The sequence below is a fragment of the Prunus persica genome, chromosome G1 (genome assembly GCF_000346465.2).
Source record: "Prunus persica cultivar Lovell chromosome G1, Prunus_persica_NCBIv2, whole genome shotgun sequence".
Classification (NCBI taxonomy): Eukaryota; Viridiplantae; Streptophyta; class Magnoliopsida; order Rosales; family Rosaceae; genus Prunus; species Prunus persica.
Genome location: NC_034009.1, coordinates 33,454,011 through 33,478,582, shown reverse-complemented (window position 1 = coordinate 33,478,582; position 24,572 = coordinate 33,454,011). Strand labels below are relative to the sequence as shown.

The following is a 24,572-nucleotide window of genomic DNA, read 5'->3' as shown; positions in this document are numbered from 1 at the left end:
ACTCATCTCAGTACGATCTTCTTAAAAATACCAGTCACTGCCCCAAACTCTTTCCGGATAATAAAATAACCAATTTATCCCTACCTCAAAGATAAATTCGAAAATTCAAAATTAATTAACTTAAGAAATTTAATTTAGGAATTTAATTTAGAGTCGGAGTGTTACACAATATATAATTTCGCAATAAAAAGTTAGTGTTTAAGTTGGTGTCTGTAGCATTCCTATAAGTTTTAGGCTTCCATGAAATGTAACTGACGGTTGACATATTAGTAAAAGTTGATCCCACCACTTGTGTATCATCTTATATCACTTTCTCATACCAAAACGAAGAAAAAAAAACCAAGCAACAATAGAATAGGCACTTTTTCATGAATTGTTAGCCTCCATATTTTATTACTTTTATCTTCTTTGTTGGTTCTCAATTGCTTGCCGAAAAAATAACAGGAAAGAATTGCTTTCTCTCCCATTGGAAGTGAGACAATACTCCTATTCCTATAACTAGTAAGTAAGAACCTGCTTTCCAAATATTACTGGGGAAGTAAGAGGGGGCTCTTCCGTTGCTGCCTACTGCTGCCTTTATAAATACTCGGTACTCCTCATCACTTTTTGAGAATCTCACCTCTGCTCTCTGCTCTCTGCTCTCTCATTATCCTCTATCTGCAGTGCCGAGATCCCAGCCCTGCAGTGCAGAGATTCCTTCAACCTCCTCCAATATTTTCCAGTTGCTCTGTTTCTCTACTTGTCTGAACTTATGGCTCCATTAGCATCATTGTTGGTGTCCCTGTTAACCATACTTGGGCTATTCACATCAGGTAATTCTTCAATAATAACAAAACTATCTTCTACTAAGCAAATTTTTCTCAATTTCTGCAAACTTGTGTAAATTTGTAGATTAATTTTTCACTCTGTTTCTTGCCTGCAGGAGTTCTTTCAACCACATTCACAATGGTGAACAAGTGCGAGTACACAGTTTGGCCGGGCATTCTCACCAACGCCGGCGTGCCTCCCCTTCCGACCACCGGCTTTGCTCTCCAAAAGGGCGAGACCAAGACCATCTCTGCTCCAACCTCCTGGGGCGGCCGCTTCTGGGGCCGAACCCTCTGCTCCCAAGACTCCACCGGCAAATTCTCCTGCGTCACAGGCGATTGCGGCTCCGGCAAAGTAGAATGCGCCGGTAACGGCGCTGCCCCGCCCGCCACTCTCGCTGAGTTCACCCTCGACGGCTCCGGCGGCCTCGATTTCTTTGACGTCAGCCTCGTCGACGGTTACAACCTCCCTATGTTGGTGGTCCCACAGGGCGGCAGTGGGACCAACTGTTCGAACACCGGCTGCGTGGTCGATCTCAACGGCCTTTGCCCTTCCGAGCTCAAGGTCACCAGCGCCGACGGCAGAGAAGGCGTGGCCTGCAAGAGCGCGTGCGAGGCGTTTCAACAGCCGCAGTACTGTTGCAGCGGCGCGTATGGTACACCGGACACTTGCAAGCCGTCATCCTACTCTCAGATATTCAAGAACGCTTGTCCACATGCTTACAGTTACGCATACGACGATAGGACCAGCACCTTCACATGTGCTGCTGCGGATTACACCATCACTTTCTGCCCCTCGCCTAGCACCAGGTATTTTTATTCATATTTACTCATTTCTCCTTCACGTTCCCTTCCCCGCCTCTTTCGTTTTTTAACGTTGTGAGGGGTAAATAAGTTCGTACGAAGCCTGTCAATATGAACGTTGGGGGTTGGGGTTGTTTATATTTTACTTTTTACTTTAATAACTTTTGTTCGTCAACTTATGGGCCAACTGAGCACAACGGAATATGGGTCATTAGTCAGTGTCAGGCTGTCAGTGATGGGGGATTGATGAACGGGCGTCTGGTTTGATAGAACAACCACCACTCAGCACGGCTCTAAGCCGGCATCCTACCACCCGACCCCCTTTTTTTGGTAGTCAAAAGTCAAAACTAGCCTTGTTAAATTTTATTGAAAAACTAAAGGTCAAAAGAGTCTTTTAGAATTCCATATGCGGTCAGTCGAATTCCATATGCGGTCAGTCTCCAATTCGAATGCAGAAGGAACGCACCTCTCTGAATCTGGAGAAATAACAAAGATGCATTTCTACGCCAAAAAGCGTAGATTCCGATGCTCTTCAAAACCTAGAGATTCGATTCGATTCGATTCCCTTTGTTTAATTAATAAACACTCGCACACACTCCAAACTTGTCTCCTTTTTTACTTTTGCAACGGTCCATAATTTGGGAATTTGCATTTTAATTTTTGTTTAGTGGGTAAATTAAATTTACTGACGGTAAGTATTATTAATTGCAGCAAGAAAGCGTCTCAGGGACAGAACACACAGCCACAGCCTACAAATACTACTACAGGTACAGGTACACCGTCGTCTACAAGCAGCTCACCGGAGCCGATAAACAACACAATGGAATACGAAGGTGCCTCGTACGATCAAAGCGAAGCATCGTCGTCCACGCGTACTACATCACATGCAATTGCGGGTTTGGTTACCGTCGCGCTGGCCATTCAGCTGCTGTCGCAGCTCTTCTTCTAACTTCTTCCGTGAGGGTGGCCCATAACTTGGGCCCTCAATTGGGGACGTGGACCCTACAACTTTTTTGCACCAATTTTATTTTCATTATTTTTTATAATTTTATATGGCATGGCGATGTGAAATTGCTTAGTGGGGCCCATGTGACGTGGATTTGAGTCATTGATTGAAAAGCCCACCACCCGTCTGCTTAACCTTCTTCAGGAATTGAAGTTGCTTTCTTTAATGAACAAGTTGTTTTGTAGGGGCACCCAATTGGATTGGATTAGATTAGATTAGATATATAGAAATGCAAAAAATTGTGGTAGTGAACATGAAGATAGAGCTGTTGGTTGGAAGGAAGGAATATTTTAGAATTTTTTTTAATTTTTGGTCATCCAATTCTTTATGTTAAATGGAGGGTCGAAATTGGTTTGTTTGTATTTTAGGGAATGTTGCTATACAAATATAGAGTTTATTATTATTATAATGTTAATTGCCCAATTTGGTAGGAAGAAAATGAAGCTTTTATCTTTCCATTTGATGTCACTTGGTCACCAAGCATTGAAGCTCCCATGTTATTATTTGAATTTGACATTATGTTTATGAAGCAATAATAATAAAGCTTGGATAGTTGGATGATGATGCTTCAGTTGAGATCACCTTAATTTCACAACAAATAATGAAGCAGTCTGCAACTGCAAACCTTAATTTCAATCATGAGAATACCTACGTGATGATGGCCTATTTAGCCTTGGTGGTGATCATGCTCCAACTTAATTACTCGAAGATTAGAAGCAAAGGTGTAATGATTGAATTACTTTTTCTGTTGTGTACTCTCAGTCTCATGAATAAATAAATCCAACGACAAAAGAATATCACAAAAACAACACCAGTCCATGCTGTCACAATTTCTCTCATCCACACCTTACCTCCTTGTCTTACTGTTTAAAAATGTTTCTCTGAAATTGACGCATGCAAGCTTTGGGTTTTGTGGATTCAATTCTAACAAGCGTCACCATAAAAAAAAAAAAACTTTATTTCTTGATAAGAATATGAATATGTGTTAGCAACTTGAGCTTCTTCTGTTCTGTATATAATCCAAGTAGAGAGATTAAACAAAGACATCACTTTCCAAATTTTCTTTTAATTACGTATGCAAATGCAAAGATTTTGACATTCACTAGCTTGGATCTAGCTCGGTGATTGTGTGTGTGTGTGTGTATGCAAGCAAAGATTCTTATGCGGCTGTTAGAGGTTTCGAAGAGGCCGCAAAAGGTCAGCATCAAACACATATATATTGTTCATTCATTCGTTCCTTGATGCTCTTGTCTTGTGTTGGTCGCGCATGGCAGCTTCCGTCAATCCACCACCAGCAGACAACAAGAATGAGAGTGCACCGTTCGTTCATGCATTATCTGCCTTTATTTTATTTTATTTAATGTCCATCCATGACTCATTGGAGGAGGATTTCATTAAAAACAAGGCTTATATTATATGCATATCTGTGCTGCTGATGTGCACAGTGGAAGACTCATGAAAAATGAGCGCCGCATATTCATTGATTTAGAGTCTTCTTCACTTATCCTTATTTTCTGGTTCAGCTGCTGCTCATACTCATTGTGGATATCATATGTAACCAATCCAACCAAATTGGCTTTATATATGTTGTTTGCTAATTCTATATCCAACCAAACTCTACGTCTACTAGATTGTAGATTCTAGATTGTAGATTGTAGATTGTAGCTGTAGGCGCTCTCACAGATGATGGAAAAGCCATTAATCCAATCCATTAATTACTGCTCTTTCACCATCAAGTTGGGGTTGGGCTGCAATTCCATGACACTTGCGCACTGCTGCACGTCATGCCAAATTGATTTGATCCTTACATGTATGAACGAACGTATTGTTTTATATATCAAGTTGAAAAAGGAGTTGGCTTAATTGAATTCCTAGTCATGATGAATGGGATGTTGGACCAAAGGGCAGGACAGCTACCACGCTTGGAAGTTGTGGGGGCTCAGTTTTGACTCATACAAAACAAAACTAGCCTTCTACTTAACTACCAGCTCCTCCTGCCTCTCTTTTTTAATCTTCTTATTATATATATATCCACAAATTAAAACTTTGATATAAATATATATAATTGGTTTCTGTTCCGGCATCAGTGTCATTAATAATGGAAACAGATAGAGCCTGAAATTTGCAGTATGCATAATAGCCGCCCGAATATATGGAAATTAACAAATTGAAGCAATTGAAGTGAGTGAGTGTGTACGCAGAACAGATGATCCTTCATTTTCAGCCCAATCTCTCTCTCTCTCTCACTACGAGTACGATTACTGCTTACTTTATATTCGCCAGTGCCACACCCAATCATTTCAATGCGAAACTTGCGTCCATTCTTGACCAACATGTAACCTGTTGTTGGAAGGAAAACACCTTTTTTTTTTCTTTTTTCTTTTTGGTGCGTGTATGTGTGTTAATCGCTACCTGAATCAGTGAATCCGCCTCTATAAAGAAGCTTTATCATATAGGGGAAGAAAAAACAAGGGACTATGACTGATTGATCAGAGAAAGTTGGTGGTCGTATCGTATGCTAAATTGCTAAATGCTACTAATAAAATAAGCATGCATGTGTTATATATTTTGATCATGATAATTGTGAAACAATATGCTACCTAGTTTAGTGCGTTTATGGATAAGGTATTGGACTACGATTCCATTCCAACCAACAACAAAATCATTACTTTTTGTTTTTAATTTTAATTTGGCTTTTTATCACAAAACGTCACTGCTGTTTGCGAAACTATTAAATTGCATCTTTAAAAGTTTTTTTTTGTATCACTCATGGTCTCTAACGTTAATATGGGTGCTCTTAAATAGTCCATCTGTCAATAGTTAAATCCAGGGATATAATCGTCAAATCAATCCAAAATTATAAAATATATATATATAGAAGCTTGTAACCAAGATTGGGGAAATACAAAAAATCAGGAAATTTGGAACATTCGTCGCAATTGGCCAGAGCCCAAGGCATATATAAGTCTAAAGTTGATCTGAAAATTTGACTTTTAGTGATGAAAAATCTGAAGAACACCGTCGCAAAAAATGTTTAGCCACGAAAAATCTGATGAACATCGGTCGTTAAAAACATTTGGTGACGAAAAATCTTCAAATTTCTGGGCAAAACAGCAGTTGGGTTTTTTGGGTTTTAGGTCCTTTTTTGAGCTTCAAATCATCATAAAACATAATGTATGCCACTTGAGACCCCCAAACCTGGTCCAAATCATCATAATAAGCATTATAAACATGTCGGTGAAACAGAGGGTGAGAATTTATTTATGTTGGATGACTGCCAAAACCTTTGAAAGTAATAATATGTTGCACTTTGAAGTATGAAATTTTGCCACTACAAAATGATATGATGCTATTTTTATTTTTCTAGTATGATATTTTATTTGGTAGTCATGTTTTGCTTTTGATTTGATATATGTTTTCTTTTTATATACATCTTAGGTATCCATTGATGCGATCAAAGAGGCTAATGGTGTTACAGGGGATACAATCTATGCTGGCAAGAAACTTATCATTCCATGAATACGTTATGTTTGTGTCGTTTTCGCATAACTCATTTTAAGAAATTTTAGAGAAGCAATGCAGTTTCCCTTGCAATCTCGAGTCTCTTCACTTAAAAGCAAAGAGCAGGCATGGCCTTGTAGTTTCAACATTTCTTATTTTGATTATTGGTTTGGCTGTACTGGAGTTGTAAGCATTTTTCATAACGACACATTGTGTTGGATATCCAAATTTAATTGATTTGACTATTATATCCTTAAATTTAACAATTTTTTTGATAGGTGGACTATTTAAGAGCACCCATATTAACGTTAGGAATCATGAGTGATACAAAAATACTTTAAAGATGCAATCTGATAGTTTCATAAACGTCAAGAACGCTGTGTGATGAAAGGCCTTTTAATTTTAAAACTTTCTGTTTGACTAAACTAATAATTCCTATGTAATAATGGGCTCATGTAAACAGTCTACAAAACTAAGTCCATGAGCCCAAACTAAACTAGCTCATGAGCAATTTGTCTTATCTGCCCCAAAAGACTTGGGCCACTCCCTAAACCCTGTCAAATCATCCTCCAGGACCTAAGAAAAAACCCAAACTCAACTCTCGGTCTCCGCCAAATTCAGATCCACTATCAAGTATTTCATACTGTTGAGTTGAGACAAAAAGGCCATGCTGTTGTGAGTCAAACATGCGTGTATATCTGTATATATAGCTTTTTCAAAGTCAGTCTTCTTTGATTGTTTTCTTCATTGTATTGTAAATAGAAAGAGATGATGGCAAAAGCACAGTTGCTTAGGGGAGAAGATATGTACGTACAAGGCCATTTCATATGTATGTTTGTATAAAGCTAGATATCTTGAAGAGGTTTTCAGACCCCCGAAAACAAAACAACAAAAAAAGTTTTACGGGGGTTAGTCCTGCATTCCATACCATACCATCGCTTTGTCATCACACAGACAGCTGCCTTTTATTTTATTTCCACAGATATGCATATGCAGCAAAGTAAAAAGAAAAGCAGAGATAAAAGTATATTAGCAAAAAAGATACCGTATCTATCTGCATGCAGATGCATACCTACTTGCTAGTATTAGTACAATGACTTATCAGCAAAAAGTCAGAAAGAAAAATGAAGCAAACCATGTAAGTTTGAGCAACATGAGGAAAAAGCCATGTCCCCGTCCAAAGTGTGGTGTGAGATTGTTGTGACCCCAATCTTCAATAAAGAAAGAAAGAAATGAAAAGGAAACAACTGCAACTGCAACTGCGTCAAGTTGCTTTAAAGTACCAACAAATGAAACGACAGTCGTTGGTTAACACCCTGTGCACGATATGGGGTTGCGAATTCTTATCCCAACATATAAAGGACATTAATTTGGTCCAAGATAAGATAACTTTCTGCTGTTAGTTCTTGCACATGCTGCAAATTATATATATGAAGGATGGAGAGCAAACACCTTTTGCATTTGCAGCGTAGACATTCCACTTTTGCATGTCATCATGTTGGGTTTCTCCAATAACTTGATAACCTATATATATAGGATTTCATCACTTTTTGCATTTGCATGCATATATGGTCAGAAGATTTCAAAACCAATAGTTTTGTTTTTGTTTTTGTTTTTGTTTTTGTTTTTGTTTTTTTGGGTCATAACAGAACCACTAGTTTTGGTGTGCTGGGGATTGGATTATTATCAGCCACAAATTAATATCTTACCCTTACTCTTAGACAACATACTTTAAGCAACTTAAACTCTTTTACTTTATCCTCAACTATTGTGATTATGAGTAATAGGATGATTAATCAGCATTCTGTCATAATGTCTTTTTATTGAGGAATTCTTCAAATAATTTTACTTGAGGGACACCCTTTAAGGTTCCTTATGAATTTTTTTTTTCAACGATCCAAACTATCTATTTTTTAAGTCTACATGCATAGATCATCCTTGCAAAAAATTAGAAAAATCGAAAATTGTTTTGACATCCAATAAAATCAATGAAAACGGTGCTTCAAGAAAATACTAAACTTTCAATAATTCAATTGAGTGGTCAAATAATATTGGATTCAAGTGATTTTTTGTAGAGATAATTTTTTAATAAATATCTACAAAATAGACGGTTTGGATTAGTAAAATACAATACGAAGTGAGTCCTACAAGGGTGTCCCTCAAAGAAGTTTATTTGAAGAATTCTTTAAATGAATCTCTATATATATATATATATATATGTTGAAGTTAAAAAGAAGGGAGATCATATTAATGCCATTCTCTGCAGCTAATTAAGCTAGCTGATCTATCATGATTCAATTTAGGTTTGGTGGTTGTGTGTTATTCTAAGTATGGTCTTTTGAGGTGGATACTGCAGATATTCTACAAATCACAGTCATCATCAATACACACAAGCAAAGCAAAGCTAGGCAACAACATGCACGTCATTGCCCGAAAAGTGGTACACTTTTTCCACATGCATGCCATGTATCATGTAGCCATTACACTTTGCCGCAGAAGAGAACACTGTACACATATGCTTTGTTGACATTCTGGACACCCAATATTAATTTACCAAATTTATAAGCTTTCTTGTCATTGATGGTAACTTACATTTGGCTTTGGGTGTGCTCAAATTTCAATGAACCTTATTCTTTTTTAAACTCTTTTGAGGGCACTAATTTAATGAAGTAAAAACTTAATCAAATATAAAAATTGTCAAAAAATATGTCAGAAGTGGGATTTGAACCCACGCCCTCTCTCGAAGACCAGAACTTGAGTCTGGCGCCTTAGACCACTCGGCCATCCTGACTACGCTAACCTTGTGATTTTTATCTTTATATACTAACCAAATAAATAAATAAATAATTCGTATTCGAAAATCATTAAGAAAGACGCGGTTTCCAATCCAAGTTCCAACTGTCACATTTTCCAGCCAAATAGAGAATGGTAAACAAAGGGTTAAAAGACAACAGAGTCCCACAACGGAAGTGCATTCCACGCCACCATGTATGCTGTGACGTGGAGTTGTATCAGCAATGTCGGTTACTCCAAGCTTTTGCTTTACCAGATCCTAAACCCAAAAAAATCACCCATAAGCTTAAGTTAACAATTTTGTTCATGCTGACACACGCAACATAGTTTCATTTAACGAAAAAGAATCACACAGAAATAAACATGTCTATTTTGTTTTTAAAATTGTTTTGGGCGGTTGGAGTAAATTTATGAACAAAAAACATCAACAAACAGTACACGTGGCAAGCTGGTAAACACAAACAGCTATGCTCTCACCGTCCCACGTGCTAGGTTTCCCATCCTTGTGCAAAGAGTTCCTTTTCCAATGCGATCTCACTCACTCATGGTCATGGAGTATAAAAAATAATCCAATCACGGACGATTCAGGACTATTTCTCAATTCCACTAACCCTTTAGCAAAGAAACTTCCTTTTTCTTTGGCTACATTTGCATACACTACCATAATTTCAACATTATTTATTAATAGCTGGATTTTGTAATAATGAAATTGATTCAGAATGTGCATGGCACAATGAAAAATATATATATATATAACTACTATCTATTTGAGAGTATGTCAATAGTTTTGAAAACTTTCAACTTTTGAGGAATTATTTGTCGTGATTCGGTTCACTATTTCACCTAATTTCGGTGAAATGAATACTTAAAAGAATGTTAGATATATATGCATATGAGATTATGAGAATCTAATTCCACCTAGTAAAGTAAAGTTGTCAACCCTACAGAAATTTTGAGGATGCTCATTGACATTATTGAATCATTGAATATGGGAAGGAACCCAAAAGCAAGATTCCTTCAACATATACAATTAATGGTCGGAACACGTTTGTTAAGTGGAGCTTGTTGATACTTGATACATGATACGTATACCAAATCAAATTATAGATGCTCGAATAAAGGAGAATAGGTCAGTTCAAAGAATTAAGTGTAACCCAACATTTATATTTATTTTTGGGTTCTTTCGATATAAGTTCAATTTTGAGTTTGCACTATGAATGCAGTTCACCTCTCTTTTGACGTAGAATTGGATCCAGTGACTCAATAGGACATCCAAGTATGCAAAGTGTTGGTCACTGTTTTTAAAACATTTACACATATTGTCATTGTATAATCAATCATCTGAATTTTATTAATTACTACAATTAATAAATTAATATCACATTTCTACAATTAATCTCAATTTATCAAAAGCTTTCAACCAGTGAATACCTTATGGTGAGGTATATATGTCTTTGGGTGGTTTGATTTACCTACTTTGCAAGTTTGTGTATACCTCCTTCATAGGTAACTTCATATCATATATATCTCCTCCATAAATAATTAACATTCATATGTATACCTCCTCCATAGACAAATAGCATTCATATGTATACCTTCTCCATAGGTAATTTACCTATCCATACCTAATTAACATTCATGTATATTCCTAGTCCATAGATAATTATACCTCCTCTCCATCGGATTGTAAGAAGAAAAACAAGGAAGAAGAAAGAAGAAGATGAACAAGATGAAGAAGAAAGATTATAGGAATTTTTTATTTTATTTTATTTTATTTTGTATCAGCGCATGTTTATGGAATTTTCAAAATTAAAATGGATAGACAAGAAAATATTTTATAAATTCAAATCATAATTAACTAAAAGGTCAAATATAGTAATTATTGGCCTAAAATTAATTTCTTACCCGTTTATGAATTGCAATCAGAATCAATAGTTGTATTAATTAGCTAATTATTATGATATGAATCAGTCGATTTAAATCATAAGGGCATAATTGGAACATGAAAATAAATTTAAAAAGAAAAAATATATATAATTACATCATAAAATTAGAAAATGAATGTAATCCTACACGGCATTGAAGTCAAAGGACTTGAATTACTAACAATATATGTGTAGATTGTACCCAAATTCTATCATTAGAATTGAACGTATACCGAATTATTTATATAATCTACTTGATACAGGTGATTAGAATTAAACGAACCTCCCCTTTAATAAAAATAAATAAATAAATAAAGAGAAACAGATGATTAGAAAGATAAGGAACAAGGATATTGGTGAAAATAATAATAAAGGTACATATCTTTAGCATGTCCCCATAGTGGTGTTTGGATGGATTATTTGTACTATAGGTAGGGATAGGGTCGAGTACACTCAAATAAATTCAAGCTTGATTTGCCATTGAACTAGATCTTGGCAGTACATATCAACCAAATGATCTCTCTATTTTTTACATCTGTTGCAGCCCATGCCCATGCGTAGAAAACTATGAGATTATACAAAAATGACGTACGATACACAATATACTATAAGAAAAATTAATATACATTTATTTGGACATTATTCAAGGAGATCGTGATACATATGCGAAAATAATTCATAAAAAACAAAAAAAGAAAAATCTCCACACATATCTCAAATTTTGATAGGCAAGAGAATAAGAATTCTTACTTCCAAAGAAAGAGATAAGTATTTTCCCATTTATTTTTGCAGCAGCTTTCCCTTGGATTGAGTGTTTGACCTACGCTGGAAGTTTCAGACCAAAAAAAACAACCTACGCTGGAAGTTACGGGGCTCCTATATATTTTTGTAATTATACAAAGTGTTCCATTCCACCTTATATAAATAGTGACGTGCAAACCACAAAACACACCAAATGAATCCCACAGGATCCTACTTACACAATTAAGCATTACATACAAGTCACAGATTTCTTCCTTCACCCTCAAAATCTGTTTTCTATTCTGCTTTCATTTCCATCTCCCTCTCTCTCTCTCTCTCTCTCTCTCTCTCTCTCTCTCTCTCTCTCAAATTATTAATCTTCTTATTCGAGTTTATAAATCCTCTCTCTGGATATCTAGGCTAGTCAAGACAAGCATTCTTTCAGTACATAATCAAATATTCTCCAAAATGGATCTGAATCTGATGGCCATCTTCCATTTTTCTTCTTTGTACATCACCCTCATTTTGTTTACAATTTGCAAAGGTACGTGTGTATGCATAGCACTCATTTTCGATATTAATTTCCTCAAGATGTTTCAAATTTATATTATTATCACATTATTTATGTTTAAAATTTTTATGTTTAAAATTAAACATAACATTTCTTTTTTGATATATATATGTAATGTTACAGGCATAGCGGGAGCTACATTTACAATCATAAACAAGTGCGACTACACTGTATGGCCCGGAATTCTATCCAATGCCGGCAGTAGCAGATTAGACAGCACCGGCCTCCAACTCCAACACGGCGCCTCCCGTTCATTTCAATCCCCACCCAACTGGTCAGGCCGATTCTGGGCTCGAACCGGTTGTAACTTCGACCCCACCACCGGTCAGGGCACCTGCACCACCGGAGACTGCGGCTCCAACCAAGTCGAGTGCAATGGCGCCGGCGCTAACCCACCAGCCACTCTCGCCGAGTTCACGATCGGCGGCTCCGACAACCAGGATTTCTACGACGTCAGCTTAGTGGACGGCTACAACTTACCCATGATGGTGGAGCCGAGCGGCGGGTCGGGTAGTTGTTTGTCGACTGGGTGCGCAACGGACTTGAACCAGCGGTGCCCGGCTGAGTTACGGGTCGGGGACGGCGCGGCGTGTAAGAGTGCGTGTGAGGCTTTTGGGAGCCCGGAGTATTGTTGCAACGGCGCGTTTGGTACCCCCGACACTTGTAAGCCGTCGGTTTATTCGGAGATGTTTAAAGCCGCGTGTCCTAGATCGTATAGCTACGCGTATGACGATGCCAGCAGTACATTTACTTGTACTGGAGCTGATTACACCATAACATTCTGCCCTTCCACAACAAGGTAATTTATATTTTATTCATAATTAGTGTTATCTTCTTTCCCAATATTCCCGTTTTGCTTTTCCTGCAACTTTTTTCATGTACTAATTATACTAATCTTTTGTGAGCCACAAGCCAGCAGCGACTCATTACTAGGAAACCAGATTACTATTGATTGCTTTTGATTGTTCTTCAATGTTAGAGAAACAGCCATAAATAATTATTAAAGAAATCAGCTACTTGGGTTGGGTTGGGTTGGGTGGGTCTCATTTACATTTTCTCTACTTATAATTTGATTTATATGTGGTGCATACAGTCAAAAATCTGCAAGTACGTCTACAACAACAAGTAATGGGTCGGGGCAGACAACAACCACAACAAATAACGGGTCTGGAGGTGGGAGTGGGACGACAGGGGAGGTCCCTGCGGTGGTGGGAAACAGTAACAGTCCTCCTCCATGGTTTCCGAACTTTTTCACTGGAGACTCAACGAAGACCCTTTCTTCTTCTGCTCTTTACACTTCATTGGTTGCCACTTTATTTCTCTTTCTTTCTCTATCGTTGCTTCATTCTTAGTCTCATATCCTATGTAATATATATACACGCACGTGCGGGCCTCGGAGGCTAATGAGGAAGTCAAGAGGTTGTATAGTATAGAGAGAGACGACGATATAGATTAGATATAGTTTTAGCATAGAGTAGTATATAAAGATACAGTTTTTGTTAATATTTTTTCTTCCCTCGGCTAGTTTTTGAACGATAGCAAGTGGTAAGTTAGTGTACGAATGAAGTATATAAGAAAGAGCATTTTGAGATTGAGGCATTGCCATTATTCCAATTCATTCGTCAACTTGATTGCAATGTCAGTAAAAAACAAAGAACTTGATTGCAATGTCAGTTAAAAACAAAGTGTTTGCTTATCTTTGAATCCATCTAGGTAATTTGGTTGGTGAAATGTTGGGCACCAGCTGCTAAACAGAAAAAACTTCGCTGGAACTACAAGCTTTGCTAGTTCTCGTCTCTTTGAAGTTTTTGACCCTGCGAATCGCAATGAGTGTAATTATGGTCCATCATTTCATTTGGTACTTTTGAAAATCTAACCAGTTCCCTGCTAAACTTAGATCGGAAGAATTGTTTGTGGCCCAGAGCCAGTTCCTTAAAAACCCTAAACCAAGATGGAGTTTTCTCTTCGGTCCTATACCAGCCAAGATAAACTTGTCTAAAATCTGCATTATAAATAAAACTCAAAGATATATCACACTAGACATTAGAGAGCGTGCGCCTGCGGCCTGCTTGTATATAACGCTGCAATTACTCAACAAGGTGAGGAAAAGAAATAGACAGAGACAATTGATTAATTGAACAACATTGTATTTGCAAAGAAAGTACATGGCATAGTCTCTCTGAAACTCATTAACTAGATGCTGGAGACAAAATTCTGGTTTATACGATTACAGTAAATCTATTACCTAATGTCTTTAACTTAACCAAATTAAATCAAAAAGTGCAAAGCAGCGATTTCCCGTTTCTCCAGAAACTGAACCGTGAAAGGCCAAAGCCCATTGGACCTTAAAGTATCACCCCACCCTATCGGCTATAGGCAACCTACAACTCATCCTTCAGTGTATCTGCATCAGCCTCAGGGGTAGCTGTCGCTTCATTTGTAGCAGTTTCTGTCTCAACCTCTTCAACATCTTCTTCCTCCTCAACTGCAACATCAGGGTTTATGTTTAGGCTAGACTTCACTGAACTGTAAATGCGGGAGGCAAAATCCTTGGGGTCTGGAAGATTGAAACCGCTCTCCATGAGTGCAGTCTGGTAAATAAGCTGTGCTGTCTGCTTTACGCTCTCATCCTGAAGAGCAAGCAAAAATATTGAATAAGATAAACCGGATTCACTAACAATTCAACAAATGGTTTTTTTCTAAGACATGCTTTTAAACCCAACCATAAGAGTAGGGGTAGGCCTTGGCTCCTTTCAATTGCTTAACAGACCTGTGATAGCAATGTGCCTATTTATTCATGTAAACCACCTAAATGACGAACCATTTTGATTTCATAACAAAGACAAAGATCAGATCCCCAAATGCGACTCAATCAGAAATGAAACAATTTGAACCAATGAGAGAAATCCAGGTTACAAAGGTCAAGATTTCTTGAAAATATTTTGCAAGGAAGAGCCACCAGTCATTTATAAATGTTGGAGACCATTTAAAAGCTAACACGATCATGAATGCACATATATCTTCTTCATATATGTTTCCTCCATTCAAATTTCTGAATATGCAAGTGAAGGGGAATAAGTCTCGAACATACCTCGGCATTCTTTACTACTCTCTCCCGGAGCTCCTTGATGATTGGGTGCCTTGGGTTAATCTCAAGGATCCTCTTGCCACGCATGTATGCTTGTTTGCTAGCATCTGATAAAGTCTGAGACTGCATGATCCTCTCCATGTTTGCACTCCAACCATACTTTGATGTCACAACCACACAAGGCGTGTCAGCCAAACGGTTGGACAGCTTCACATCATCCACATTGTCACTGGCAAGAGCACTCTTCCACCATTTAGTGAGTTCCTTGTATGATTCCTTGACTTCCTTGTCTTTTGAGTCTTTACCAAGTTTCAAACCCTCCTTTGACACGTTCTGGAATTTCTTGTCTTCATAGTCCATCAAGTATTGCATCAGATATTCATCAACTGGATCTGTGAAGAAAATAACCTGCAACAATAGATATTGAAGGTAAACAGAGAGACCCAAAAAAAATCCCTTCCTCGTGACTCAAACAAGTGGGAAAGTAACAAATATCACCTATTTAAACAAGTGCAAAGATTGAATATCTTTTTTATGTACCTCATAATTTTTCTTCTTAAGCCGCTCAATGAACGGGGATTTTTCCAACTGTTCTTTGCTGGCTCCAGTAATGTAAAATATGTCCTTCTGCCCAGATTTCATCCTTGAAATGTACTGATCTAGTGAAGTCAATTTTCCATCTGACTTGGTGCTGCCAGAGAGTTCATAGTTGGTCATTCAACCCCATGAAGGCAACTATAAGGACATTTAGTGCTGCCAATAAAACTAAACATAAATAGTACCATAAAATATGTTTACCTCTCAAATCTTAGGAGTTTTGCCAAACGATTCCTGTTAGCCGCATCTTCAATGATACCAAGCTTAATGGACTTGCCAAATTCATTCCAGAATCTAGTATATTGGCCTCTCTTCTCATCATCATCACTGGATTTCTCAAGCTCTGTTTTCGCATCAAAATTCAACACAATGCATAAGTGAACAATTAATGCAAACTTAGTAACTCTCCCCCCTGTTAGCATCAGTAACTTTTACAAAAAAAACAGCAAAACATGAAGCTCAAGTTGTTGGTTTTCAAGGGTTGGTATTAATGCAAGTTCAACTGGGATGCAGTAAACATGACATCAATGCACCACATAACAAATCGTACGCTCTGATTGAAAACTCCCAGAATTGTACAAAGAAACTGCTTGCAAATATTAACAAGAAGCAATTTTATGTGCACCATACCTTTCTTGTCTTTGTCATTGGACTCATCAGGATCTTCCTCAGCAAGTTTACGGATCATATCAAGGGCTTTCCGGATGAGCTTCTTCTTAATTGTCTTCAAACTGCTGTGTTGTTGAAGCATTTCTCGTGATACATTGAGTGGCAAGGTATCAGAATCAACAAGACCCTGATCATAAGATCATCAATGTAAAAACCAGATTTGGTAAGCATGTAAAAACCAGTTTTGGTAAGCATGTAAAAATCAATCTCATAAACCTAATTGCAAGAACTTAAACAAATCCTGCATTACCTTCAAAAAATTCAGATACTTTGGCAAAAGCTCATCAAATTCATCTGATATGAAAACCCTTCTAACATACAACTTCAAGTTGGATTTATTGGCATTATAGTAGCTCTCATATAGATCATGAGGAGCCTTAGGAGGCACAAACAGGACAGCCTTGAATTCTACGTCACCTTCAGCGGTAAAGTGGCTCCATGATAAAGGCTTCTCATCACCAAAATCCTGTTGAACAGTATAAATATGTGCAATTGATGAATACACAGAATATGAAAGGTGATTTAGTTCCCAAAAACATTCTACAAGGTCATGCAACCATAAGAACATTACCTTGGAAAGAGAGTGATAGAATTTGGTGTACTCTTCATCAGTTACTTCCTTTGGATTGCGCAACCATATAGCCTTAACATCATTTAGAAGCTCCCATTCATAAGTAGTTTCTTTTATTTTCTTTGTCTTTGGTTTTTTCTCAGAATCTTCATCTTCATCTTCACTTTTCTCAGTTTCTTCCTCGGAGGATTTGCTTTCAGCTGTTCACAATCATTGGGTAAAAGCAGGGAGGCAAGAATATGTAAGAATATGCATCGAACCAGATGAAATTTTAATGCTTAGAAATATAATTAATTTCTGCTATCAGCACTAAAAGCTTTTACAATCATATTTGAGAAAATAAACTGAATAATGGGTGCATACGTGATTCTTCCTCATCAGAGGACTCATCCTCATCGGCAGGAACCTCCACATCAACCTCTTTGCTTGCCCAGAGGTGGATGGGGAAGTTGATAAATTCAGAATATTTCTTCACCAACTCCTGCAAAAAAAATAAAACAATCATCAAATTATCATGGCACCATAAAACAAAAATAAGAACAATGCATCCAAGTAACAGAGATGAGAGCGTTATTGGTTATATAATAGGCATAATTAAGATGGGAGTAATAGTTTGTACCAGCACCCAGGAAAATGGGGAACCAATGTAAGTAAAAATTGAAATGAAATAAAATGGGGAACCACTTACTTTTAGTTTGCTCTCTTCCAAATATTCCCCTGCTTCTTCACTAAGATGCAATCTAATTTCAGTACCACGTCCCAGTGGTTCATTATATGTATCCTCGGAAACTACAAATGACCCATCAGCCTTTGACTCCCAAACATGCCTGAAACACAAGAAATTTATATGATCATCTATAACAGTTAAGGCGTACCCCAAGAAAACTGTTAGCATAACAACATCAATGAAAGAGTAACACGTATTTTAAACACCTACTGTTTGTCATCATTGTGTTTGCTGATGACTTCCACATTATCTGCAACGAGGTATACAGAGTAGAACCCAACTCCAAATTGCCCGATAAGATTGAGATCACCACTTGTCTGCATCTTCTCCACAAAGGCTGCAAGCAAAGTAAATACGAATTAAATCAGTATAACCAACACATAATTCCGCCGGAAATTTTCAGACTCAATATATAAAGCAATATATACCTGAAGTTCCAGATTTTGCTATGGTTCCCAAGTTCTTGATTAAGTCCTCCTTTGTCATACCTATACCCCTGTCACGTATGGAGAGGATTCTCTTCTCCTTGTCTAATTTAATCTGCACAGGTTATTTTTTAGACAATCCAACAAGATTCAATAACATATATCGCTTGTTATGCTTCATAAATTCAAAGCAACGCAAGCAACATCCACTAACCTGTATTTCGAGGTTAGTGTCATCGCCTTCACCCAAAACCTCCTTGTCTGTAAGGGCAAGGAATCTAATCTTGTCGAGCGCCTGAAATCGAGAAAAGTTTTCCGTTAGCATCGAAATCATGGCAGGTCAATGATAAAACGTTGTACGAGATAAGTTAGTGTCAAAGGTTTACATCAGAAGCATTGGAGATCAGCTCCCTGAGGAAAATGTCTTTGTTGCTATAGAGAGAGTGGATAATAATGTCCATGAGCCGAGACACCTCTGCCTGGAACTGAAACTGTTCCGCGTTGCTGCGGAGCGATCTCTTTGAGATTGACTCGGCCTCCCTACAGTGGCAGTAAGTAATACACATCTATTCAGAAACTGCTAAAGAGGCTTCAAATTCATAAAACTCAGATATTGGTAAACCTCTCACCTCTTAGCGACGTCAGAGTCGGTGGATAGCCCATTGGGAACAGCCCCGATCTTGTCCTCAACCTTTGGTGGATCTACGAGCTCCTCAGAACTATCCTCTGCATTGGCCTGTAATTTCCGACCTGAACAAACATAGATCCCCAAAACCCTAATCAATTTCAACTTCCAAATATGAACATCAAAATTTAGAAACATTTACTTAGAGCAATGCAGCATTGACTAATCAAGATCTATAGAAATGAACAGAAACAATAGATTATGAAAACCCTAGCTTACCCTGATCCGGCAGGAGAGAGAGAAGGCACAGCAGAAGCAGAGCGGAAGGGATCGTCCACTTCCTCATCTTACTACTCCAACACACTCGAAGAAGTTGTTCTAGTAACTTCGCTCACTGAGAAAATCCGTTTCAGTGCTTACCAATGTTTCCTAGCTTTAGTTTTTATACATAGCTCTGCTGTTTAGACGGAGAGCGTCATGTTAACGGCAACTTGACATTGGATTGGCCTCGTTTTGCCAGCGTGGCGAACCAACGCTTCTTGATTTGTTTATGGATACGTGGCTGGATTTTATTGGGCCTGCTCTGTTTCCTTGACGTGGAGACACAAGGAATTGCGGACGGGCCCACCGACGACTTGAGATCTCCAGTCTGCTTGACCTATCCGATGAAGCTTGTGCTGCCAACATGTATGATCCTACGGATAGAGTTTACTTCTTCTACGTGGCAGTTTATTATTGGATTTTGTTTCGTCCTTGACGTGGATAAAATCCAACGCTCATCGATTTTTGATTCTTCTGCTTGAATCTATCTCAATTAAAAGAAGGGAGATTCACTATTATATCCAACTAGCCCCTTGACACATGCTCACGCATGTGCCAATTGGTTTTCTTTTTCTTTTTTATTTTTATTTTTAGAATTAAAAAAAAATAACAGGGTAGTTATGTTCCATAAAAGTAGGACCTATTATCTTATTTTGTTTTTAATTTTAATTTTTTTAATATTAAAAAATATGAATTTACGATATTATCCTCATTTAATTAATAATTTCAATTCTTAATGTTTGAATTAACAAATGGCATTTTCTGGTATTTTGAATGTTTCACCATTCTCTGCCTTTTGCTTTATATATATAGATATAAGGATTTAAATTATAAAAAAACCATATATGAAATGGACTTTAGAAATACACTCAAAGCTCATTTACAACATAACAAAGAGGCCTTTAACTTCTTATAACTTACAAAATTGCTATTAATTTCTTAAAACAAGTCCAACTCCAAAACCTCATAAAAATATCCAAAATACTGCATCAAAGTAATTGAATAATCAAAATTAAATTCAATAGGGTCAGCTGTCATTTTTTGAATTTGTTTATAGAAATTAAATGGTGTATAGTTTATCTATATTATTAGTGCTAAGAATGAGTATATGTGACAGGACCCAATCCCAATTCCACTTTGGAATTCGAACCAAGTCCTGTGCGTGTCCGACACCTGGCGAATGTCGGGCACAAATGACCTTTTTACCCTTCCTGTTACAATTATTAGTAAAACTTCCCTTAGACTCCTGCCGAAAATTCGGCAGAGTCTCCCCTGTATTTTGTCTAAACCCAAAATCTTCCACCTGTTAAACAAGCAAATAATTTTCCACAAACTGCCAGAATAAAATAACCAAGCATTCAACAGATCAAGTTTCCCACTAAAACGAGATATCAGAGCATTTTCTACTAATTTACAAGATTTCAAGAACTTTTACAATAAAATCCTACGTTTCTTGGTGGTGCGGAAGCTAGGAGTGGCCCGGTGGTGGATGCCTGCGCACTTTTACAGCCTGGGGGCGAAAAACAAGTTTGAAAATGTGAGTGGACAAAAATAATGTTCTTGAAATCAGTTTATAATCATAATAACCCCATGGCAAAAATAACTTGATAAGTAAGGCTAAAGTTCAACTGTGTTTAATATAAGGTATTCATTTAACTATATATAAATGTATGTATATAAATTCGTAAAACTGAACAATTATATGGAGATATAAAACATGCACGAACATTGAGGAAACTAATATAAAATGACTGAAAGCAATAGCTGTATAAAAGCACTCAAATTCCTTTAAACTACCACCTAAATGTACCCCTGTAAAATCCGTCAAATCCCCTGGCAGGTCTCGGCGACACAAAGTCTATCCGAGCTGCAAACTGGCAGGATTCAGGGGACTATGGTCAGCCTAATCCGCTGGCAGGTCTCGATGACACCAAGTCAACTCGAGCCGCTCTGGCAAGATACAGGGGACCGTAGTCAGCCTGAACCGCAAATCCTGGCAGGTCTCGGGGACACAGAGTCAGCCGAGCCGCAAATCCTGGCAGGTCTCGGGGACACAGAGTCAGCCGAGCATCAAATCCTGGCAGGTCTCGGGGACACCAAGTCTGCCGAGCCGTAAATCCTGGCAGGTCTCGGAGACACAGAGTCAGCCGAGCCACAAATCCTGACAGTCTCGTGGACACAGAGTCAACCGAGCCGCAAATCCTGGCACTCACGGTCCGAGCGTCCCCGAACCTCGTGAGGCAATGTCAAGTGCACTGATAGAACTGTAAACAGACTGGATGTCCGTAGACATCGGTCCGTCTGAGGGTAATCACTAAAAACAAGCGGGTACATGGTGGTTCTAATTTAGAAAAATCTGATAATTCTCCGAAATCTGATAAATCTGAGCTAAGTTTCTGCATCAAAGATCTCAAGTCTGCTGCTCAACTAAGTATTATAAAAATAAAGATATTTCACGATGCAATTCATGTTCAGAAAATATGTAATAACACCTATTCAAGATCAAATATAAAATTTAATTATAAATATCATTTAGAAAAGAAAAGTCCACTCACTGCTGGTCCGAGCTAGCTGGACCCTTTGAAGGTCCCTCATGTGGTTCTGCTAATCCTCTGGTGCCTTACTCGAACGATTTGGTTGAGAATTGAGGGAGAACGAAGGAGATGAAGTTTTGCCCAAAACCGGCGGTTCTCCTCCAGTTTCCGGCGAGCTCCGGCCGGTGCAGGGGTGGAGGCGGGTCGTGGCGTGACGGCGGCGGCGAGATGAAGCTGCTGGTACCAACACCGGAGATCGGCGTGCCCTGTGGTGGCCGGTGTGGCGACGGGAAGGGAGGAGGGGCACGGGCTGCGTGCGACGGGAGGAGAGAGAGAGAGGAGAAAAGAGATAAAAATCTGACTTTTTCCAAATTACCGTTTTGCCCTTCACGGTATTTTGACCGTATTTTCTTCGTTACAACTCCAATTCGAGTCCACTCCGTGTCTAAGGACTCGTTTCACCGTGCTCTACGCAACGGCATAAGCGAAATTGCCAAATTCCTTCTCGATCAAAAAGTCAACTTTTTTCCTATTAAATAATGCGAGGGCAAAATCGTCTTTTTGCTAGAATAAATTAATGCTAATTTTTAGATATTTTGTTTTGGGTTATTACAATATGACTAAATATCTCTTAAAAGAATAGGATTGGGCCTCTCAGATATTCGTGAAAGTGCATACCAATTTTTCAATTCAATATACTTTTGTGATGACTGACCATAACATTTTCACTCCTCCTAGTTGAAAGGGCTTTTTTTTGGTTTTTTTCAAGAATCCATGGTTAAAGGATTTAAGTAGATTGTGTAGGTCGATGCTTGTGGGTCAGAGTTAGAGTTAATATTACCAAATCTCTTTGGAGGGGTATGAATATTTCCTTTTCCGATATTGGTGTGAAATAGGTTGATTTCACTTATGAGCATCTGCCTGAATTCTGTCATGATTGTGGCTATTTGGAACATCGGACGCTAGACTAATTCCGGCCTTCTCTGGATCTTCATGTGCGTGTGGTGAAACCTTAAAATAGTATTTTACATGCTATTTTGAAGCCTTTTGGTGGTCCAAGATTCCCTGATGGACAAAATCAGGATTAGTCTAATCTCGTTTGCAGTCATGGAGGACACGACGAATGTTGGTGATCATCGCCTTACTGTTCGTTTCTCTCGTTTCTCATGCGTGGATGTGCCATCGGTTGAGACGATTGGTATCAGTCAGTTACCAGCGGTTGTCACGTTCTTCTTGTTAACATTAAACAGTTATCAGTCAGGTGGATTTCTATTGCCTAGGCAGTTTCTTCTTATATTTTGGAGGCCCAGTTTTTTGAGCTCGTTGGATTGGAGTTGGGCTTTTCTGCCAAGTTTAATTTTTATCCAACACATGGACTTTTGTCTTCGAGGTTTTTACCCTTTTTCATTGGTTTCTTCTGTTCGTGCTGGTTTCCTAAGTCAAATTTGTCCTTCGTCTATTCCTTTTCCAAGTTTTCCAAGTGGGTTTTCTATACCTTTGGTGGTGTGCCTTTCAATTCTGTGGTGATTAGCCAAGTATAATCTCTTCATGCTGCTCGAGGCCATTGGAAGCGATTTTCGTGACTGAATAGTATGGTTAAATCTTCTCTTCCCTTGTCGGATGTTACCAATCATGTTGTTCCCTTGGGGGCTCAACCTTCTAAGTCCTGTATGGGGTCTGTGACCTTACAGATCCAAAGAAAGCTAAGGTGCTTATGTCTCAAGAAGTTCAAGTTTGGCTAGAGGATGGTCATTTATGGCTTTTTGATGTTTTGGCCAATGACAAGTTATTTTTTTATTTTTCATTTTATACTAGGTGTGGTGTTGTGGTACTCTTTTTCCTTGACCGGATTTTCCTCCATTTGGGGGTTTTTAAAGGCAAGGTTTTAACAAGGCCACTCTTGTTGTATTACTAAAGTCTAGTTTTTACTTTTTGTACCCTGAAATTGTTGGTTCAATAAAGTTATCTTTCCTTGATTATAAAAAAAAAAAAAAAAGGATTTAAGTAGCTTCTCACTTCAGCATAGAGTGTTTTTTTATTATAAAACAAAATATAGAAAAGGAATATTCAAATTTAATATCTCTTTTCAATAAAACATAGAGGTTAATATAGGTACTTTGTTTTATGAAGCAGTTAGGCATGTTTACTAATCAGAAATCAGGATAAACATGAATTAGAGCATTCAGGAATTGAAGTCAAGCATTCCAATTAAGTTATTTACTAACTGTCATGAATTAGAATGAAAACAAAACGAATTCTCATCAAAACTATTTATTATTGTTAAGAATCGGAATCAAAATTATTTTGATTACCAAAATGCCCTTGCAAAACAAATCCAATACCAAATTGTTCAACTACTCACACAAATTTTCAAATGATAAATTTTTTTGTTTTAAACCAAAAAAAAAATACATGAGAAAAGTTCTCTATTTTTTTCGTTGTTGTTCAAGTTCTCTAATTTTATTTTATTTTTGAAGTTCTGTAAAAATAATCATGTTTTATAAGTTTAATTCTTACTTCCTAGTATATCTAAATATATACAATTGAGTTAAATATATTTATGTTCAAAGAAAATGGCATAAACTTGTTTTTTTTTTTTTTTTTCACAAACTATATGAGGGTAATTTGGGTAAAAAATATCCATTCCGATTCATCCATGCCCAACAATACCACTTCTCCCATCTGAAATGCCATTGCCCCTATATTAGGAATCAAAGTCATGATTATATGTGGGGCCTGCATCACTTTTCATTCCCAATATGCAAGTAAACAAAAGAGTGGTCAGGAATGAGACTCCTGTTCCTCTCATTCCCTTTTCAGATAAGTAAACATGCCTTTAATGAAGTCATTTGTTGAGAGTTAGGCTGG

General features: G+C 37.7%; 3 protein-coding genes and 1 non-coding gene across 4 annotated transcripts; 2 read left to right on the top strand and 2 right to left on the bottom strand.

Moving 5' to 3' along the window:
• LOC18790695 (thaumatin-like protein 1) lies at positions 404-3,079 on the top strand. Its single transcript, XM_007222553.2, has 3 exons — positions 404-812; positions 923-1,616; positions 2,322-3,079. The coding sequence occupies exons 1-3, from the start codon at positions 752-754 to the stop codon at positions 2,557-2,559; spliced, it is 993 nt and encodes a 330-aa protein (XP_007222615.1). The 5' UTR covers positions 404-751; the 3' UTR covers positions 2,560-3,079.
• On the bottom strand, positions 8,825-8,908 carry TRNAL-CAA. Its single transcript has one exon. It is a non-coding gene; the product is annotated as a tRNA-Leu (tRNA).
• LOC18792044 (thaumatin-like protein 1b) lies at positions 11,276-14,520 on the top strand. The gene is made up of 3 exons (XM_007224224.2): positions 11,276-12,120; positions 12,271-12,946; positions 13,241-14,520. Exons 1-3 carry the CDS (start codon positions 12,045-12,047, stop codon positions 13,497-13,499), a joined length of 1,011 nt encoding a protein of 336 aa, XP_007224286.1. The 5' UTR covers positions 11,276-12,044; the 3' UTR covers positions 13,500-14,520.
• On the bottom strand, positions 14,248-19,297 carry LOC18792273 (endoplasmin homolog). The gene is made up of 15 exons (XM_007225600.2): positions 19,129-19,297; positions 18,854-18,974; positions 18,611-18,764; positions 18,439-18,519; positions 18,228-18,339; positions 18,010-18,136; positions 17,761-17,899; positions 17,436-17,553; positions 17,073-17,272; positions 16,752-16,967; positions 16,463-16,628; positions 16,034-16,175; positions 15,776-15,926; positions 15,239-15,643; positions 14,248-14,777 (listed from the first exon to the last, which is right to left on the bottom strand). The coding sequence occupies exons 1-15, from the start codon at positions 19,193-19,195 to the stop codon at positions 14,529-14,531; spliced, it is 2,448 nt and encodes an 815-aa protein (XP_007225662.1). The 5' UTR covers positions 19,196-19,297; the 3' UTR covers positions 14,248-14,528.

Bases quoted from the DNA above. Each gene is read 5' to 3' on its own strand.
- LOC18792044 (XM_007224224.2), top strand. From the start codon at position 12,045: ATGGATCTGAATCTGATGGCCATCTTCCATTTTTCTTCTTTGTACATC. The intron at 12,121-12,270 runs GTACGTGTGTAT...GTAATGTTACAG, and splicing joins TTTGTTTACAATTTGCAAAG to GCATAGCGGGAGCTACATTT. The intron at 12,947-13,240 runs GTAATTTATATT...TGGTGCATACAG, and splicing joins TTCTGCCCTTCCACAACAAG to TCAAAAATCTGCAAGTACGT.
- LOC18792273 (XM_007225600.2), bottom strand. From the start codon at position 19,195: ATGAGGAAGTGGACGATCCCTTCCGCTCTGCTTCTGCTGTGCCTTCTC. The intron at 18,765-18,853 runs GTGAGAGGTTTA...CTGCCACTGTAG, and splicing joins GACTCTGACGTCGCTAAGAG to GGAGGCCGAGTCAATCTCAA. The intron at 18,340-18,438 runs GTTAGTGGATGT...TAACCTGTGCAG, and splicing joins ACACTAACCTCGAAATACAG to ATTAAATTAGACAAGGAGAA.
- LOC18790695 (XM_007222553.2), top strand. From the start codon at position 752: ATGGCTCCATTAGCATCATTGTTGGTGTCCCTGTTAACCATACTTGGG. The intron at 813-922 runs GTAATTCTTCAA...TCTTGCCTGCAG, and splicing joins ACTTGGGCTATTCACATCAG to GAGTTCTTTCAACCACATTC. The intron at 1,617-2,321 runs GTATTTTTATTC...TATTAATTGCAG, and splicing joins TGCCCCTCGCCTAGCACCAG to CAAGAAAGCGTCTCAGGGAC.